At 40.4% G+C, this 21,159-nt stretch overlaps 1 protein-coding gene across 3 annotated transcripts in view; it reads right to left on the reverse strand.

Moving 5' to 3' along the window:
- WDR41 (WD repeat domain 41) overlaps positions 1-21,159 on the reverse strand; it is a 1,028,182-nt gene that overhangs the window by 54,272 nt on the left and 952,751 nt on the right. For all 3 annotated transcript variants that reach the window (XM_044063698.1, XM_044063697.1, XM_044063699.1), the window contains one exon: positions 19,473-19,555. In XM_044063698.1, coding sequence (XP_043919633.1) covers positions 19,473-19,555 — 83 coding nt within the window. The remainder of the gene's footprint in view (positions 1-19,472; positions 19,556-21,159) is intronic.

The raw sequence follows: 21,159 nt of genomic DNA on the forward strand, positions 1-21,159 counted from the left end.
TCATACTAGTATATAAAAACAAATTTACAGTCACTGCACTTTTTGATCAATGGTGTTGCAATACTGCACTTGAAACGACTCGTTTAGATTATCTATAACTATTACAGGTACTGTAATCAGATCCACTGAGTTAGTTACTAACTAAGTAGAGACTGCATTAGCATGCTGGGTAAAACTACTGGTTAAATTTGCCACAGTTACTGATTCAACATAGTCTGTCACTTTTACATTTCTTTTTTTCACTTGTCACAGTTCATTCTTTTATCCTTTAGACATAGCCTAGTTTATCACGATTTTGTCAAGTTATTTTCTTAAGACTTAAACCAAGTGCAAGTTATTAACCTATCCTATACCCCTTCATCTGCACTGGCCAGTATGGAATTTAAGCCAGCTGTTTCCCTTTCTGTAGTCATCAACCTGATAGCACTAGGTATTTTGAGGCAATGCAGTGACTATCTCAAGCTTATAGAAAACTCTTTATTGCTACCTTACAATGATTCAGTATGCGAGAGGTGTTAAGTACTGACTTAAAGAGATTTTCCACTGGTTTCTAATCTTATCCTTGTACCAGAGTATCTGGTGCAAAAACTGCTGAAAAGCAACTTTACCCATTAAGGTGCATTTTCTTGTATTTCAACAAGAAAAACACTTTCAAAAATATAATTTCCACACACTGATGTCACTGAGAAAGAACAGTAAATTTTAACCTTTGTGGCATCGATGTAGGAAAAATGTGTGCTGTGTTCATAGACTTTAATGGGTGTACCACCATGTATATGTGAGGGTGCCCCATTTAAGTCTATGGATGCAAAGCACATTACCCCAAGGCAACCTCACAGTAGTAAATGCTAAATTTATATGGGTCATGGTTTACTAAAACATTTACAAAGCTTTTTATTAAAATATGTCCAAAATACATACTATAAACAGGTGCAATGCATACATCCTAACACTGGAAAATCACTTCACTGTAGACAGTACCCTTTCACCTCAGAATAAATTCGGTAAGCACACATATACACATTGCGCAAAGAACTTCCACTAAACCAACTTATGCTAAGGTTGTTAAGACAGCACGGTCTAAGCCTCCCAGGCTAAAGACTAAGAAACTTCAGACAGAAGTATACACAGCAACACACTCACCTTCACCCTTCACAACCACACCTAAGACACATACCTCTAAAGGTCACAGTGGTGCAGACTCAAGCTCTTATGGTCCAGTGAAACTGCATCAATCTATAGAAATGTTTTAGTAATAAGTGACTCTTGTACAGCATGTTCACCAGACTGGATAAAAATAAAGTGACATTTCTCTTTCTGGAATCAGGATCTTGGATGCAATAAGGGCTCTTAGATCCCTTCATCCTGACAGATGTGATTATGACCAGATAGTGGCCCATGTGAGGGTGAATGACCTTAGACACTCTACCCTGTGGGACATGCAGAAGGAAATGACTGAGTTTGCTATGCATGTGCCTGAGGCAGGAAAGAAACTGGTCTTGAGTGGTATTTTGCCATCACCCACAATGATGCCGAGATTCAAAGACAAGATCATTGACTATGTGGTTGGTCTGTTCTAGGGTGATCCAGTATGTGTCAACTTGAGATGACATGGCTGACAACTCTTCCTGCTTTGCCAGGGAAGGTCTTCACCTATGTTACCAAAGCTTTCACATTCTGGCTAAAGACTTTTCTGCCCTCATAGAGCCTTTTTAGGCACAGCCCATCTAATGGACATTCCAACCTAGTAAATTCTAAACTGAAACATATTAATGTGGCCCTAATTCAGTGCAAGGAGTCATAAAAAAAATGCCTGAACTTGAGGGCCTTCTGCAACTTGAAGCAATTAACACATGTACAGTTACAGAAACATGATTTCAGAGCAATGACCAAGTTCGCAGACGACTGCAAACTAGGGGCTACAACTGACTCTCCGGATGACACAGACATCCTCCTAAAAAGATCTCGCTGAGACGGATACCTGGTGTTAAAATCATGGCCTCAAGCTAAATGCCAAAAAGTGCATAGTCATCCCCTTTGGAAAAAACAAAGTATCCACAAACTGCCACATAGGTGGCAGTCCCCTAAATACGGAAGACGTAAAAAGGGATCTGGGGACCCAGGTAGACAGTAATCTCACCTATGATAATCACATTGCCAAAGTGGTTAGAAAATCCTTCTTCGTGGCCCACCTAATCACAAAAGGGTTCGCATCCAGATCAAAAGAGGTCATTGTGCCTCTCTACTCATCACTCATCAGACCCATCATAGAGTACAATGCCCCATTTGGGATGTACCTTACAAGACACCTGCAACAGCTGGAAAGACCACAGAAGTACCTCACCAAGAGGATCACTGGCCTCAAACAGATGCCCTATGCAGCTCGACTGAAGAAATTACAGCTGTACTCGGTTGCATACCGCCTACTCAGACGTGATCTCTACCTGACATACAAGGCCATGTCCAACCCAGAATTGATGGACATGCTCCACCTAAAGAAAACCTTATCTCCACGAGCCACATGCTCTAGGGATCTAAACCTCACCACAACAATAAATAGGACATGCTAGAGGGATAGATTCCTGTCCCAGAGACTTCCCATGCTTTGGAACAAGATCCCAATCTACATTAGGCAGAGCTCCTCGCTAACACTCTTCAAAAGAAATCTTGACAAGTGGATCGGAAACAGAAAGTTTACCTCGGGGATCACTTCAGTGTCTCTGCTGGAGAGAGGCACAGGGAACTAATTTAAGGGGGCGGCGAAAGCCAACACATTCTGGCTAGATTTATAAATGCCTTCGGGCAGATAGCCTAGTACCTACCTATGAAAACACTCCCGGTATTCCTCAGTATAATGCCTATCACATCTTGAGACCTACTGGCAATCATGGGGGAGTATCAGTATTTGTCAAAGATATCATCACCTCATGGCAGATTCCTTGTGATACCATATTTGAACATCTAGAAGTTCAACTTGCCATCAACAAGACCAACTGACACTTCATAGCTAGCTACAGAACACTCTCTATGTCCACTTCTGAGCATGATAGCTACCTAATAATGCCGAGATTCACATTAAACCCAAGACCTTTCTACGTAGGGACTTCATACATTGTTAATGGTATGTATTCCCAGTGCTTCCTTGACATTATAAATAATCGCTCTCTTTTATAAATAGTTAACCATCCAACTAGAAGCCCTGATATCCTTGATCTAGCCTTACAAATGTGGTCCCTTCTTACACATCTCCATACTTATCATCATGCCTGCAGAAGGATCTCGCTGCCTAAGCTGCTACACTTGCCTCTGACCTCAACTTCCACTTATAAGGCAATCCCTATCCACGCCAATGTAATGAGTATTTAAAAACAAACCCCTGTGGTGGAATGCATACATAAATTATATAACAGGAAAAAGAAACTGCTTAATGCTTATAAGAGGTCTTATTGTACCTACCTTAAGAGTACACACAAGCAAACTAATAAAGAACTTAAGAGAACTATGAGAAAGCTCAAAACTGAGTATGAACTTAAAATAGCCACTAAAGCTAAAAATAACTACAAATCTTTTTTTAACTATGCCAGAAATGTAAAAACTAACACCCAACAATGTCTGGAGTTAGTCCACAATGATACTACATTCTCTGACCAAAGGAAACAGCTTATATCCTAGCTAACAAATTAAGTGCAAATTTTACTCCACCCACTGTTGCAGCTATTCCAAAAGTTCCACAATCCCAGTCACCCCTTTAATTACTATGGAATAAGTCCCATCAGCACTCTGAAAAAAGTACAGTTGTGTAAAGTCTTACTGTAACAGTAGAGGGCATTCTCTTCACCACTGCAGTATTTTTCATGGAAGGGGTTTCCCATCCTGGGCAGCACAATGCTTGCTCAGTAACCTAAAAAATGTTCTTGTATGCGTCATAAGTCACATTTATGCTCCCCGCGCAGAACATAGGGCATAAAATGGATGTATGGATACAACTACCTAGAAATCAATTGCCCCAGAAGAGAACAGTCACCATAGGACAAAGGAATCCATGCACATCCAGAAGGAAAAAACACAGAATAAACAAGTGGGGGCTGGAGGGTGGGAGCGAATACTGCAACAGTGAAGCGAAGGACATCTGCTGTTATGGTAAGATTCTACAGAACTGTACTATGTCCTTCTATATCACTGTTGCGTTATTTTTCATAGAAGGGACAGTATAAAACCTCAAGAAACAGAATGGGAGGTGGAAGTCTGAAACAGCCCTCAACAAACCCACATAAAATGTTTCAGCAAAACCTGCTCTGGCCCTAGAAGCCATATCTAACTTATAATGCTTAGTAAAGGTATTCACTGAAGACCAAGTAGCAGCTTCAAAGATGGAATTGGTGTCTAACCCCTTGAAGAAGGCACCAGAAGAGGCAACAGCCCTCGTGGAACGAGCTCTGACAGAAGTACACAGAGATTTGTCATGAAAAGAATAACAAAAGAAAATGGGCTTAGATATCCAGGAGACAGTTCGCTTAGAAACAGCTAAACCCAAAGACCTGGGATGAAAGGAAACGAAAAGCTAATCAGACTTATGAACAGTCCTAGTTTTATCCAAATAGCACTCGAGCTGTCTGTACCAATCCAAGGTGGGCAGGACCCTCTCACTAGCAGACTGAAAAGAACGGAAGACCAAGTGAAGTAAAAAAACAACCCCAATGGGGCACTTGTTTAGTACTGCTAAATATTCAGTACAGCAACAGGGCATTCAAACCAACTGACAAAAAATGGTGTTTGAATTGACAGCAAAGGAAGTTCTAAGTAGTTGCATCTGCACATCCCTTTTATGCCCTACTTTCTGTGTAGGGACCATAAATGTGATGTACGGTGCATACAACATTTTTTTAGGCCTTTTCATACTGGCTGAGCATCGAGCTGCCCAGGCCAGGACATCCATTCTATGAAGAACACTGTAACAGTGATATAGAAGGACATCTAAGGATACTTCATCCATGGGCTCTGATAACATAACAGGTTGCCTGATTACCAGTGCCAAACATGGTCTTTCTAAACAATACTTAATCACTTTAATCTAAACCTCTCCACTGGTTACATTCCTGAGGCCAAGAATACGGCCATTGTAATACTATTACGCAAGGGTGGCCCAACCATAGATCCTGGTAACTACAGACCCATTTATCTCAGTAGCCTCATATGTAAAGCTTTGGAACACATTTTCTCAAATCTCATTAATCTGAACATCAAAAATCTTTTAACTCTGGACCCTCATCAATTCAGCTTTGACTAAGGATGGTCCTGCCTGTTTAAATTCTTAGAAAAAGTAATCATAGCAGTGGATAGTGGTTATGCAGTGCATACAGCATATCTAAACCTATCTAAAGCCTTTGACACTATTGCTCATGTAAGCATTATCGACAGACTTGTAAATATGAATATAAATCCTTATACTATGCGGTGTAATGCTAACTGGATGCCTGACAAAACCCATGTGGTTACAGTCAAGGGTGCCACTTCTGAAAGTAAAACAGTTACCAGTGGTATACCACAGGGGTCAGTTTTGTGGACTCTTCTTTATGGCATTCATTTGTCAGAGCTTCAAGCCAGCACTCCTTGCCTATGATTAACTAAGTTTGCAGCTGACTTTAAATTGGGTGTTGTTATTCGACCTTCAACTGACTCACAACTGCTCCAACATGGGTTGGACCATGTTGATAACTGGTGCAAGGACAATGGTCTCAAATTAAATGTAAAAAAATGTAGCATAGCTCATTTTGCTAAACAAAACAGTCTCAGTTATCATATATGTGATGCACCCTGCCAACTGGACACTGAGACCAAATACAGAGGCCTTCATAAGTTGAAGCTCTTAAAAGTAATCTAGCTAAATCACAAAAAAAACTACTAAAAGCAACCTAAGAAACAAGTATCCTCAGCAAACTCACAAACACTGGCAACGCTCATCGTGAAACATATAGCAAAGACTCACAATGACTCAGTTCAAAACCCCATAAGGCAAACCTGTACACAATCCAATAACCTAGTCATAGGTGACACCACAGTGAGATACAAAGACACACCACTCACCAGGCAGTTCAAGGAGTTGGTCACAATCAGTTTCCTTTCAGGCACCAGGATTCACCAAATTATGCAAATGTGGGTTGGGGGTTGGTATAACAGTTAAGGTGTTTACCTTAAAGATGCAAGGTACAGGGTTTAGTTCTCACCTTAGATGGGGAATTTGGCTAAGCTTAAAATGAGACTAGTACTTACTTATGAACATAAGCTTTTAATCATGTCCCAACTAACATGTATCCCTTATATAATTTCTAAGATACAAAAATTAGTGGGAGACTTTTGGGTTGCACTGCTAGATATATAAAGGCATGTGCGGCAGTTAGCTTAGTATACAACTATGAGGCTATGAACATATGAGCAAGCAAAGTACAAATATGACAAAGTCATAGTACACATGGTTGTAACTTTCTTGAGACTTACCTCCATGGATATGAGGAGAGACACAATGAAGTTCTTAGAACATGTATCTGAGCAGGTATGTACCAACCTTGAGCAGCATTTACTATCACTAAGAGAGATGCCTCAGTATGAACAAAATATTACTGCTTTCAACAACTGGCTTAGCTTCTGGTGTCATTCAAATGGTGACACAAAATCAATTAGCTTGGAAGGGAATAGTAGATAGACCTAACTGTTTTGACCGGGATGGCCTATACCCGCCAAGGCTTTCATATATTGGCTAAATCTTTGTCCAGTCTCAGTCTTCTAAAACATACAACTTAACAAAACAGAATCTGCATATCATTAACACAGTGCTGATCAATGCCAGTGTGCCTTAACAATAGAATCCACTCCCTGCAAGCACTTCTTACCCTGGAAAGCACTGACATATGTACCATCACTGAGACCTGGTTCAAGACAGTACAGTTGTGTACACTTACCATAAATGTAGATGTTCAAGTGTATTCACTGTTGCAGCCATCACATTTGGGTTATCTGCTTGCAGGTAGTCCTCAGTCAGCCTGATTACCAAAGTCTTGGGTCCTGCGTCGGTTGCTGTTGCATCTTCCATAATGTCAGGTAGTCAGGGGTATAAAGCATGCAGCCGACACCATTACATCAGTTTTTCTTGCCCCAGATGTCAGGTGCTCCCATAATGGGAAGCAATTACATACAAGGTTACACCTCCAACAAAAAGAAAATACACCGGAAAGCTTTAAGCATAGTAAACAAGAATAGAGGTATAACAACAACAAATCTGTTTGATAAGGCACCAAAAAACTACTACTAAAACTTCAAAGGTGCCAATATGAGCAAGTAGCTGCACCATAAGCCCAACACATGAAACAAAATGCTCACAAAGAGTATGCTAGTCCAGTCTCTTTATTGTTAAGTGCTTTCTTCCCCAGTATACACCTCAGGGACTTCCTCAGAACAAGAAACAAAAGAAGAAATTAATTTCTTTTAAAAGCATTTTGTTTCATGTGTTGGGCTTATGGTGCAGCTACTTGCTCATACTGGCACCTTTGAAGTTTTATTAAGAATAGAGGTATAGTCAATAGAAGTCAGGGAGCTGGAGGGAGGGTAACCAAGACTACAACAGTGAATACACTCGAACATCTAAACTTATGGTAAGTGTACACAACTGTACTATGTTCTTCGTGTTTCACTGTTCCAGGCATCACATTTGTGTAGATTCCCAAAGCTAAGGATGGGAGGAGGCAATTATACAGCATTAGGACCAGCTATAAGGCCCTGCAAGATTGCAGTGGTAAAGCCAGCTCTGGAATTAGAAAAAATTGGCAAGTGGTAATGCTTGGTGAAGGTATGTACAGAACTCCAGGTAGCAGCTTCTAGGATGTCCCTGTTAGGGACACCTCTGAGAAAGGCTGTAGAGGTGGATGCAGCCCTGGTGGAATGAGGTCTTATCCCATGTGGGGTAGGTTTTCCATGGTGCTTATAGCAGAAATGAATGCAATGGCCTATCCACTTAGAAATGGTTTTCTTAGAAATGGCCTTCCCCTCTGCCCCTGCAGCAAATGCAGCCAGCAGCTGTTCAGATTTCCTGAAAGGTTTTGTCCCGTCCAAGTAAAATCTAAGTTGTCTGTGCAAGTCCAAGGACTGCAGTATTCAATTCTGTGGATTAGAAAAGAAGGTTGACAAATTAATGTACTGATTAAGGGCCACACTGGATACCACCTTGGACATAAAGGAAGGATTGGTTCTGAGGGCCATCCTGTCCGCATGAAAAATGATGAAAGGCTCAACTGCCATGAGGGCCTGTAATTCAGACACTCTTCTTGCTGAGGTGATGGTTAGAAGGAAGGCTGTTTTCCAAGAAAGGAATTTCAACTCTGCATTTGCAGCTGGCTCAAAGGAAGGCAGAGTGAGTTTTTCCAATACAAAGTTAAGGTCACAGGCTGGAGTAGGGGCTCTTCTGGGTGTTCTTAGGTTTTTGGCCCCTCTGAGGAATTGCTTCAGCAGTGGATGAAAGAAAAGGGATGGCTCTGTATTATAATGTTCTGAAATGGCCAAGGCATGAATTTTAATGGAAGAAAAGGAAATGCCCTTGTGAAGCATCTCAGTTAAGTATTGAAGAATATGAGGTAAGTTGGGCACTGTTGTACCCATCCCCTGAGTTTGGCTCCAGGAACAGAATCTTTTCCATTTTCCAGCATAAGATTTTCTAGTACTAGGCCTCCTGATCTCCAGAATGACATCCATCACTTGCTTACTGAGGGATGGTAACTGAGAGATCAGGTAATTAGCCAGGCTGCAAGGTTCAGAGTTTGAAGCTGTGGGTGCAGAATCTGGCCTTCCTGCTTGGACAGCAGGGCAGGGGTGTGGGGCAGGTGCCATGGTTCCAGCAGTGACCACACTGCACAAGAGGGGGTACCAATGCTGGCATGGCCAGTCTGGTGAAATCAGTATGGTCCTTGGTTTGTCCAGTTTGATCTTTAGTAGCACTTTGGAGAGGAGAGGCAGAGGGGGAAAGGCATAAACTGATAGGTTTTTCCAGGTGAAGGACAGGGCATCCACTTTCCAAGCTTGTTTGTGGGGAGTCCTTATGTAGAATTTGTCCAATTGGTAATTCTGAGGGGAGGCAAACAAGTCCATCTCTGGGCTCCCCCATTAGTTTCTCAACATGTTGAATATCTTTGGTTCCAGTCATCTGCCAGTGTATTTAGCTTGCCTGGCAGGAATTGAGCTTGTAGTTGCACTTGGTAGCTCTAGGCTGTGTTCCACACAGCCATGGCTAGTCTGCAGAGAGGGTATGAGTGGGTTCCCCCCTGCTTGTTTATGTACCACATAACCGTGGTTTTGTCCATCTTTATCAATAATTGCCCTGGAAGAATGTGGTCCTTGAAGGCTGTCAGAGCATTCTGTACAGCTAACATTTCTTTATGATTGATATGCAGGTGTATTTGACTTGGATTCCATCTGCCCTGAATGCACCGCTCTGCTAAGCGAGCCCCCCATACATAGTCTGATGCGTCTGTTGTTAGGGTTTGGGCAGCAGGGGGTAGAGTGAATGGCAGTCCCTCGTTTAGGTGGCAGGCCTCTGTCCACCAAAGGAACTCTATCTTTAGACAAGGTATGATAGGACTCCTTGTTTCTAGATCATGAGAATGTTGACACCATAGGCTTTTTAGATACCACTGTAGTTTCCTCATATGCAGTCTTGCATATGGAATTAGTAGGATGCGAGAGGCCATGAACCCCAGGGCTTGCAGTATTTTCATTGCAGACAGCTGGGTATTTGTGGCCAGTAGTTTGAAGTAGGCTGTCAAACTTGTTTCTCTGGCGTGAGGTAGGCCATCTGGGAAGTTGTATTCAAGCTTGCTCCCAGGAATACAAATTGTAGGCAGGGTACTAGATGTGATTTATTTTCGTTTATAGTGTACCCCAGAGAAGTTAGCAATTTCTTTACAAATGCCAGATGATTTAATAGTACATCCTGGCTTTCTGCCTGAATTAGACAATCGTCCAGGTATGGGTATATCTGAATATTTCTTTGCCTGCAAAATGCAATGACTGGAGCTAGGCACTTTGTGAATACCCTGGGCACAGTAGATAAGCCAAAGGGCAGTGCAGAGAACTGATAGTGCATGTTCTGCTCTGAAGCATAGGTATCTTATGCAAGATTCCCTTACTGGGATGTGCAGGTAGGCTTCCTTTAAATCCAGTGTTGCCAACTAGGCATTTTTTCCCAGCATGGGAAGCAGCTGATGTAGAGATAGCATTTTGAATTTTGGGATTTCCAAAAAAGTGTTTAGGATAGACAGGTCCAGGATACGGCACCAGGAATTGTCTTTTCTGGGTACCAGAAAAAGTCTTGAGTAGAAACCTTGCCACCATTCTTCTTCTGGGACAGGCTAAATAGCCCTGATGCTTAGAAGAGAGAGAACTTGCTTTTGAGCCTCTGCACACTGGTTTAGGTGTAGGTCTGGCCAACCGTTTGGGGTTGGTAAGTAGTGGAAGTGGAATCTGTATCCTTGGGGAAACTATATTTAAAACCCATTTGTCTTGGGTAATGAGTTCCCAGTTTTTTGCATGCAGGGCGATCTTTCCCCATAAAGGAACAGCCAGTTGAGCACGGCTTGGAAGGTTTAAAGTTAAATCATTGTGACAATTTACCATAGGAGGGTGTCTTACTACTCCCAGCTTTGGAAGTGGAAGCCCCCCCCCCACTGCTTAGGCCTGTGAGTACCTTGGGACTGAAGCCTGGGTGTTTTGCTGGTTCTGGGTTTGGACTGAGAAGATCTGGAAGAGGCAGGAAAGGACCAATTCTTAGAAGGCCAATGCCCATACCTCTCAACCTGAAAATATCAAAAATCTGGACAAGGCCCATGAAAAATAGGTACAAATCTGTACGCTGATTAACATCTAATTTGCATACATAATTATGTAACCCCACCCACTCCAAATGGAATTGTGGGATACCAACTTTCGAACGCAAATTGAACAGACAACCAAAACATGGCACCAGACAAGAGTCCCCCTGCAGCCATTCCAGTGTCCTGTTACCTGGCTATTTTGCCCCATTTACCATAAACACTAATTTATGCACACTGCTTTACTTCTACGATGATTTGAATTTTATTTTTACATTTTACAGCGCAACAATGCAGAAACACTAAAATACATCATCTGGTAAACAAAGCAATACTGTCTCACAATGAAAATAGGCTTGACATTAAACTTTGCCCTTGAAACTCACATTCATTGAAACAGCATTGAGACCCACACCACATCCAAAGAAAATGCACAGTGGTGGATAAAGATTACCTTTGGGCTGTTTTCAAATCAATGGCCCCTTGCACACAAAACAAGAAACATACATGTGTTCTTTTCTTTATACACCTTCCTGACTTTATTAAATTATATTCCTTGTATAATACAACACATATGTTAGAGTGCATTTTAAATTTATTGTTTGAACATTTTACCAGTAATCTGTACTGTAGGCAAGGAAACAAAACACATGAACCAATAATGACAAAACTGCCCAATTCAGAACTTTTCCATCATAAAAGTCTGCTTCCAGACCCACACTATAAATAGAATGACAGTAGTGTAAGCCATAGGCATCTTGAACAGCGTTTCGCACTTACTTTTAATTTCATTTTTTTGGGGAGGGAGGGGGACAAAAGGTCAAAAGCCAGGCACACATTTTAAACATTGCTTGTATAATTTTGTAAAGTTGCTAGAATAAAATGTTGTGCTACCATCATGCATTTCACTGGCAGGTTTTGAACCCAGGACTCTATGCATTACATTCAGAACAACATACCACTATCCCATATCAGCAGCTGCCTGAAAAATAGGAAGACTGAAACTTAATAGCCATCATTTATTTAGTGAATTCATTTCTCACTTCTCAACATAGCTCTTAACCTCAACACAAAAAACATGGACAAACAACAAAGCCAATAATGGGGGAATACAAATTCAGTTCTCACTTCTCACTCACCATATCTCTGAACTATTAGCACAAAAACAATAGTAGGGGAATACAAATTGTGTGCTCACTTCTTATCATAGCTCTAAACTCTCAGCACAAAAAAAGTGTTCTTACTTCTCATCATAGATCTCAACTCAGTCATCTTCTTATCATAGCTATAAACTCTTAGCAAAAAAAAAAAAAAAATGGTGGTGGCTAAAGGTACAGGGTTTGAGCCTGAATTTCACACACACACGCACACACGCACACACACACACACACACACACACACACACACACACACACACACACACACACACACACACACACACACACCAATAAATGTACATAAAATGTCAAATTGCTGATTGCAAAGACTGTTTCAACATAAAATAACTATAAATCTGAATACCATTTCTGCTCTTACATTTAACCTTAGTGCCATATGTTTCAGGTTACTTGTATGTAGTCCATATTTTTGAGATGAGGTTTATTACAACTAATTTCTATTACAGGAACTATGTAAGATGTAGAAAACCACAGGATCATATGCTTTATAATTGGAATGCACCCAGAAAGTAATGCATGCAGTCTATTTTTAATATATAAAAAACAGGTTATATATTTATATCATACATTCTCTAGTTCAAATATCAATCAATTTGCACCCAGAAAGTAATGCATGCAGTCTATTTTTAATATATAAAAAACAGGTTATATATTTATTTCATACATTCTCTAGTTCAAATAGCAGTCAATCTGCACATTCTAATACACATATTTTAGAGTTTTATGGCATCTTCATATAATTCAAGCCATCTTTTAATAACTATAAAGCCAGTTAACATGTATGTTCTATGAATTTCTTGTTTTAGGTAATAAAGAAATGATATCCTCAATGTTTAGCCAACTATTTATTTTATACAGACAAGGTTGTTTAGCATATCTCTCAACTTCTTAGAACAAGGAATATGAACAAATTCATGAATAATGGGGGGATAAAGTGCCAAAAATAGGGATAATTTTTAAATATTGCTCTTACAAACTTAAAAAATTGACAGACTAACAGGTTTTGCATTAGCATGAATTTTATGAAGGGTATGAAGTCTGAAACCCAAATGTCTGTCATTTTTCTGACTTCAACCCTCAATGTTTTGCCAATGATTTGCCATAAAATCACAACTGTATGAGAAACAGACTAAAAATATGAGGCAAAAATCTGTACAATTGCAAGTCACATTCTTTAGCAATTATTAAGGATGCTCTATCTCAACAGGAAAAAAATGAACACAATTCTCCACTTGCTTCAGTTAAATTAACTTATAAATATTGCCCTATAAAAATATTAATGATTTACAATCCACATCTATAAATGAAAATTATGACATTTCATACTGCAGTGAAGAAACCTCCACAGATTGAACTCAGAAGATATTATACACAGACACACACACACACACACACACACACACACACACACACACACACACACACACATTCTCTCTCTTACCCTGAGTAGTACTCGAACTCTTCTGCTGCCGCCATTAATCCCGGCTGTATCCCACTGCCGCCATTCATTAATCCCGTCTCTGTTTCAGGGCTCCGCTCTGTTCCCCATGCTGCTGCCATCCATTTCAGGGCTGCCGCCATTAATCCCGGCTCCGAATCCCTCCCTAGCCCTCTGTTCCCATGCTGCTGCCATCCGTTTAAGGGCTCGCTGTATCCACGTCCCCATGTTGCTGTATCAGCTTCGCGGTTAATTCCCGCCGTTAACTTAACCGCCAGCCAGCCGGAAATGATGATGCGAGCTCCTTGAGCTCAATTCCAACTGGCTGGTAGCCTGACGGCGCTGACGTCATTGCGCACGTGATGACGTCAGCTCTGACAGCGCGGAAGTTTTAAAAAAGAAAAGAAAAATTGGAAGTGAAGGGGTGCCACTCGGGAATCGTGGCACCCCTTCATTTGGACCCCAAAACTCGGTAAAAACCGAGTAATTCGGAACGGTTGGGAGGTCTGCCAATGCCTACTAAATCTGGGAGTCTGTACTTGCAGGAAATCTTTAACAGTTTACATAGATTTAGCTTTTTCCTCCATCTTTTTAAGTACGTCTTCTACTTTGTTGCCAAACAGGCGGTCTTGGTTTAAGGGAGCATCCAGTAATTTAGCTTTAACATGATCTGGCAAAAATTGCACTTTAAGCCAAGCATGCCTTCTTAGTACAGACCCAGTGACAGCAGCCCTGCAAGATGCCTCTAATGAATCAAAACCACATTGCAAAGTACGTTTTCCAACCTGCTCAGCAGAATGCATTAAATCCTGTAATTCTTTATTTTCAGCACAGTCTGGAAACAACATAATTTTAAGCAATCCAATAATATGCTGCTGATACTTTAACATATGAAACTGGCAGTTTAAGGCCCTAATGGCCAAAGCTGCAAGTGTATACCTTCTTACCCCATCTGTCCAGGGCCCTGAAATCTCTATCAGAGGGGGGTAGGGTTTTTGGCAGTAGTAGCCTTAATGCCTTTTTGTCCCTGTGAAATGGTCTCAGGATCCGCAGTAGGGTTCTTAAAGAGGAACGTGTGAGAGTCAGGTACCCTGTAATACCTGTCTGGTTTTCTGGGAGCTGGAGGTAAAGTGTCAGGGGCCAGGCTAGATTCTGAGAAAGCATCATCTACAATGTCCAGTACAGGAGGGATAGCTAAAGGCCTGTGTTGAGGTAGGAGTAAGAATTCCCTAAACCTCTTTTTGGAGTCAGAGTAATCCTGGCTTTCCCAGTGGAAATGCTCCCTAACAGTATGCAAGGTTTCACCAAAAGAGAAATCCTCTGGAGTGGAAGCAGGGGGAATGGAGTCCTCTGTATCAGCATCCTCATAGGTAGATAAGGGCAACGCCTGGTCATCACAGAAAACAGAAATTTCAGAATCCTGATCAGAAGAATCAGAAGGGAAAATCAGTCCTAGGTCTCTTAGAGGGAGAAAGGTGGTTTCCCCTGATTAGACTAATAAGGTCTTCAGCCATTCTTATCATTTGTTTTTTAGGCATAGGAGCTTGACCATGCGGTCTGGGCGTCGGTTTGCTAGGCATGGATCGAGTTTTAGGCCTTGAAGAAGAAGATGGCATTGGTTTAATATGCAAGTCAATAGGCCTGAATACACCCACAGAAGACGTTGCCTGCACAGCGGCTCCAGACCCATCCAAGGTAGAGACATCCGCAGGTTCCACAGTTGAAGAAGCATCTCGAGGCACACCGGACTCTGAATGGGTCTCAGTAGAGGCCTGCGAATCTGAAGTAGCGGGTATCAGGGGCTGCGAAAGCACCTCACTGAGTACTGGCAAACTGGCGACTGGCTTAGGAGAAGCATCGTCAGCAGCTTTGGATCTATGCAGCCTGTCTCTGTCTTTATCTTTGCGTTTTTTCAGAATGTCGGTAGGTGGGTGGCTTACCAAAGCCATTTCTGGATAACTGAACCGAGTACCAAAATATTTAAATGTGAAAATGAACAGACAATGAATAGTTTGAGGTTTGAATAAGGCACAAAACCGACAGCGAGGTACGTTGTGGTCTGGGCCTAGGCAAGGAATGCAGTATGAATGAAAATCTTTATGAGGTATTTGCTTTCCAGAAGAAATACAACTGTTAACTTTTACTGACATCAGTTTACAGCAAGAAAAAGGATCCTCAACGGGGTACTTAGCTCAGTTGAAGACTTCGGATCTGAAACTCGAAAATGAAAATTTCAGGAGTCGGCCGACCGGCACTTGCGAACTGCTTCTGCTTTGGGCACTGCACGGCAAGAAAGACTGATGTAATGGCATCGGCTGCATGCTTTATACCACTGACTACCTGATGTCATGGAAGATGAGACAGCAACCGACGCAGGACCCAAGACTTTGATAATCAGGCCGACTGAGGGCTACCTGCAAGCAAATAACCCAAATGTGATGACTGCAACAGTAAAACGTGAAGAACATTACTGAAAGCACTCCATCAATTCAAGGATCCAATGCTTATCACAAGTTCAGAAACAATACATTGGACAACGATACTAAAGGCAGCTGTCTCTCTCCTCCAGTGAAAGCAGAAGTCCCTATGTATTAAGCCAAACACCATTCTCCTAGGAAACTTCAACTACCCTTCCATAAACTGAGAGACTTATGCAGCCTCAAATTTATATACCCAGAAATGTCTGGACTTCATCAGTACAAACTCACTGGACCAGTTAGAACACAAATCCTGGATTTGGTCCTTACCAATATGGGGAAGTTTTGCTCCCCAACAATTTTAAATTCCTCTCTGGTCAAATTAGACCATCAATCAGTCACATTCACCATAAGATTGAAGCCTGAATCAACTTCCAATACACTGGTATTCAGAAATTATAAAAAGGCTAATCTACAAAAACTGAGTGATTACTTGGCTAAATTCAAAAACCCCCTTCCATCTTGGCTTATGCAGAATCCTTAACTGCGAAATCTATGCACAAGTAAAAAGCTGCATAGACACATCTGTCCACCCCCAAAGAAATAAATACAATGTCAATTTCACACATAAACACAATTGGTGGAACTATGCTATAAACAGTAGTTACAATAAAAGGAAAAAAAAATCACTGCATGCAAAAGTACTTTTAACTTTCAAGATGTTAAAAATGCTTGTTAAACTCAGCAAGTTAATCCAGAACATTATTAAATTAACTAAAGCCAGACATGGGGTAAAAGGAGTCACCCACATAAAACATAACTGCAAAGCCTTCTTTAACTATGTTACAAATATCACAAACAGCACCCAGCACTGTGCAGAACTAAAGCAAATGATATCACATAATCAGACCCAGAAGACACTGCCAGTCTACTAGCAGACAAATTTAACAAACTTCACCCTCTATCCCCACCAATATTCTCAGATCACATAACCACATTTACAGCCACTTGAAATTCCCAAGAACAAGTACTCATGGCACTACTTAAGGCCAAGAACACTATGTCTAAGAGGCGGAACATGCCAGGCTGTCTACTGATCAACCTGAGATATGACTTGTCAAATCCTCTACAGATCTATTCAACATCATCCACAAAACAGACTTTGTGGCAGATAAATGGAGGATGGCAACAGTCATTCCCTTGCACAAAGGTGAGTCTTCAACAGACCTGGGTAATTATAGACTCATAAGCCTAAACAGCTTCATCTGCTATAGAAAGGATCATTACGGAATTAAAGACCACAGACCCAAGCCAGATCATGATTCATCAAGGATAGAGCCTGCCTACTTAACTTGGTCAACGTCTTTGAAAAATTAACTGCAGTAATGGAAAACAGTAAAATTAATATGCACCACATATCTAAACCTCTCAAAGGTACCTTGTGTGACCTCTCACACTTGGGTATCATAGGTAAACTCTCCAAACAATATGTAAATCCCTATACAAATCATTGGATAGCAACTTGGGTTACAATCAGGACACAGGAAATAATGGTGGGTGGTACCTCTTCCAAAAGACATTTTACTAGAGGTGGATCCCAAGATTTAATCTTTCAGCCACTTCCCTTTGGTATTTAATTCTTGGTCAAAACTTATATTAAGGGTTTGTGGCTGACCAAGTCTGCAAATTACTGCAAACTTTGTGCCAGCACATAAATCCTCAAAAGACACCATGATCCCTCCAAGACAGTCTCTCTAAACCAAAAAGCTCATGTCAAAACCAAAACTAAATGCAAAAAAATGCAATATCATATCCTATCCTTCAACAAGCATGACTCTCCTTTTAGTATCACATTGAGAACATACCCCGGAAAATTGATTCTACACTCAGGAATCTGGGAATCCATGCCAACAACAAACTGCCTTTCGATCACCATGTGTCTACTATTTTAAGGAAATTAGTCTGCAGCACACAGCTTATATCTAAAGTGTAGCATCTAGGTCTAGGGAGGTAATCATTCCACCATACTTAGCACTTATTAAGCCAATCACTGAGTAAAATGCCACTTTCAATATGTACTTGTCCAAACATGTGTCACAAGTGGAATACCCAAAATCATTAAAACTATGCAGACCATCTGAAAGCCCTGTCCCTTGTCTTGACATCATACAGACTACTGAGAGGTGATCTCTGCCTCCTGAATAGAGCCTCAACAGACCCCATCTTTTCAGACCTATTAGACATTCTCAAGTTCAATAGTGGTGGCATCACCCATTCAGGGGATCTCAATCCCTTCTGTTACTTAACAGAACATGTTGAAGGAATAGGTATATATCACAGAGAATTTGCCTTCTGTAAATCTGTTTTCCACTCCAGCTCTATTACCTTCTTCAAACACAAGTTGGACGAATCACTAGGTAACCACAAATTCAGCCCTGGTTTAACACTGTTGCCCATCATGGATAAGGACAACATGTCAAAATCCACCACAAAATATAAGAGTTAAAAACCATCATGTGAATGGAGGCCCAGGCTTCATAATGTCCTCACAAATCAACAAAGCACAGCAAACACTGAACCTAAGCCACAGTCTGTACCACTCAGATGAATAGCATTAACACACTAAAATGACAAAGTAGAAGAAACTTAACTTTCTGTAACACACACACCACTTTTTAAAAGTACTGTACCTATCATCAACATTAAATAAAGAGGTGATACACATTCAAATGCATAAAACATGTAAGCCCTAGTATTACTGTAACACAGAACTTCACCCAAGAATTGTTGCTATGAATTGCCATAGAAAAGAATAGATGTGCAATTAAGTATTCAGCAAAATACATTTTATACAAAGGCTGAAGCCAATTTGGCTGCTGTGACTGAAATGAAACATCAATTCATAATAGTTCCACTGCCTTTTTAGTTCAGACCTCGGGTAGTTACATCTAACCTAACAGTGGAAGCTATGAGGATGTTTCCATGTTTAAGCCGTGTAGACAGTATCCACAGACTCTTAGCAACTCTGCAGGAAAATAGCATATGTGCATGTGTGTGAGAGAGAGAGAAAGACTGCTGAAGTGTCTAAGGAATAAATGTTTTTTTTTGTTTTAGGAAGGAGTATTTTAAGGGCTGCAAGTTCAGCTGCAGTCACCAAAAAGCAGTTCTTAAAAAAGATAAATGATAATACAGGTATGGATAAGTTAGGAAGAATTTCTTAACCACTCATACAGTGCACATAAGCTCAAACCCTCTATCACATCTACCCAAAATGTAAAATGACCTCCATAATGAAATGGAAGTTGATTAGTGTCTATAAGCATCAGTGCATCCTTATCAGAATACTGCAAAATGTATTTAATATTAGTGTTCATGTGATATTTGAAAACATATGGCAACATGAGCACTACACAAACAAGCACTGTTGTTCAGCATAGACTTAACAGAATATAGACTGTCGACCAAATGTTCGAAAAGATCATGGTCCATTTTAATGCAGACTATATTAGCTGCACACTACAGTGATTGCAAAACCCAAAGACATGTATAATGTTGCCATTGTTTGATTTTAAACAGATTAAGTACTAACCTGATGACGCTTCAGGGGATGGCTGGTATTCCCTTAACTCCCAGATACGAACATTGCCATCTTCAGAGCATGACATCAACTGCCTGAAAAAAAAAAAAAAAAAAAAAAAAGAAAAGAAAAAACATTCATAGTCGATATCTTTATCGAAACATAATGTTACTCTAATTATGTCACAGTTAAAGGAAACAACTCCCGGATGTGTGTGCGTGTATACATATACATAAATATACATATGTATATATGTATATGTGTGTGTGTATATATATATATATATATATATATATATATATATATATATAGATATATATATATATATATATATATATTTTACATTGTATGTACATACATCTACACCATCTACAATGAACCCACGTTTGTTATATCGAGATGTAAAACAATGGACAGAAATGATCAAACATTTGATGTAAAAAACAAAAAAATTACAAGAATGTGAGCTGTGAAGCCATGACTCTACAAAAATAACTCCCTTCTTGCCAGACTACCAGATATTTCATTCACTACACCCCAGATCTCCACATATTCCATTTAACCCTTTTTCCTGCATGGCTTTTTGTATGCAATATATTTTTCACAGGTATCAATGGACTGCAGTATTTTTTTTCGTGTATGGAGTTAAGATTCTTTTTTTGATTGGTTGTTAAACATGTCTTTTGTCTCTTGAGGAGATGCGGTGTCAAGGCCACTACTGGTGAGGATTCCAAGCACAGCTGAGGACTTGAGTCTAATGACTTGACTCTAAGACTTAAGTTGTAAAAATGTTGACGCGTGACTTAGTTAAGAAAATGTAAAATGAGACATTACATGAATTTGACTTGATAATAGAAGATTTGGGACTTGAGAGTGTGGACTAACATGCACTGGCTTCCCACTTCTTTCTTACTCTGCACTTTATTACTGCAGTCATCTTTTAGATGTGCAATGTGTGCTTCCTGGCCAAGGTTTTTTTGTTTTTTTTACCTCAAGTAACACATAAATGGACACTGCACATGCTGAAGTTTTGAACATTTTCTGGATCACACCAAACACTGGTACATTTGTAGAGGTACAGCTGTAAAGGAAAAACTTCAGAAAATACAAAGATAACCTGATGCTGACATCTTTTTTTTTCATGGTGCATTGAGCTTAATAAAGATTAATTTTTTTTTGTGAAGAATATTGTGGTAGCTGCTGCAAGCAAAAGTATGGTTCAAAGGAAACGGTCTCCTATTCCTTTTTTAACAAAGATAAAACAGTTTCTTAAGCAGTGGCCCAGCCTAGGGAGAAAGAATAGCATCCATTTTAGACGGTTTAGCCAATACATCCCAAGATTCACGCTTACAGCCTGATATTGAGTCGCAATGTTTTCCATTAGTATCTACACTGGAAACGAAACACAAGATAAATCCATTTTTGTTCCTGATTTTGAATGCCCTCTATCAGTCTCTCTACACTGTATGAATGTGCAATGATTCATAGACTGTTACTAGGCTAACTACCTGGGGGGGATCACTTCTAATTCTAGCCAAGTTTTCTGAAAAGAATAACGATGTCCTATACCCAAGAAGGACATTGAGGGCCAGGCATTTCTAAGCTACCTCTCTCTATATGGGACATGGGTGGCAGGTCAGGTGTAAATTTCCAATTCCTCATCTACTGGTCTAGGTTGCGCTTAAAGTGTGTAATAGAC

Source organism: Protopterus annectens, chromosome 2.part2 (genome assembly GCF_019279795.1).
Source record: "Protopterus annectens isolate FY-2018-M chromosome 2.part2, PAN1.0, whole genome shotgun sequence".
NCBI lineage: Eukaryota > Metazoa > Chordata > Ceratodontiformes > Protopteridae > Protopterus > Protopterus annectens.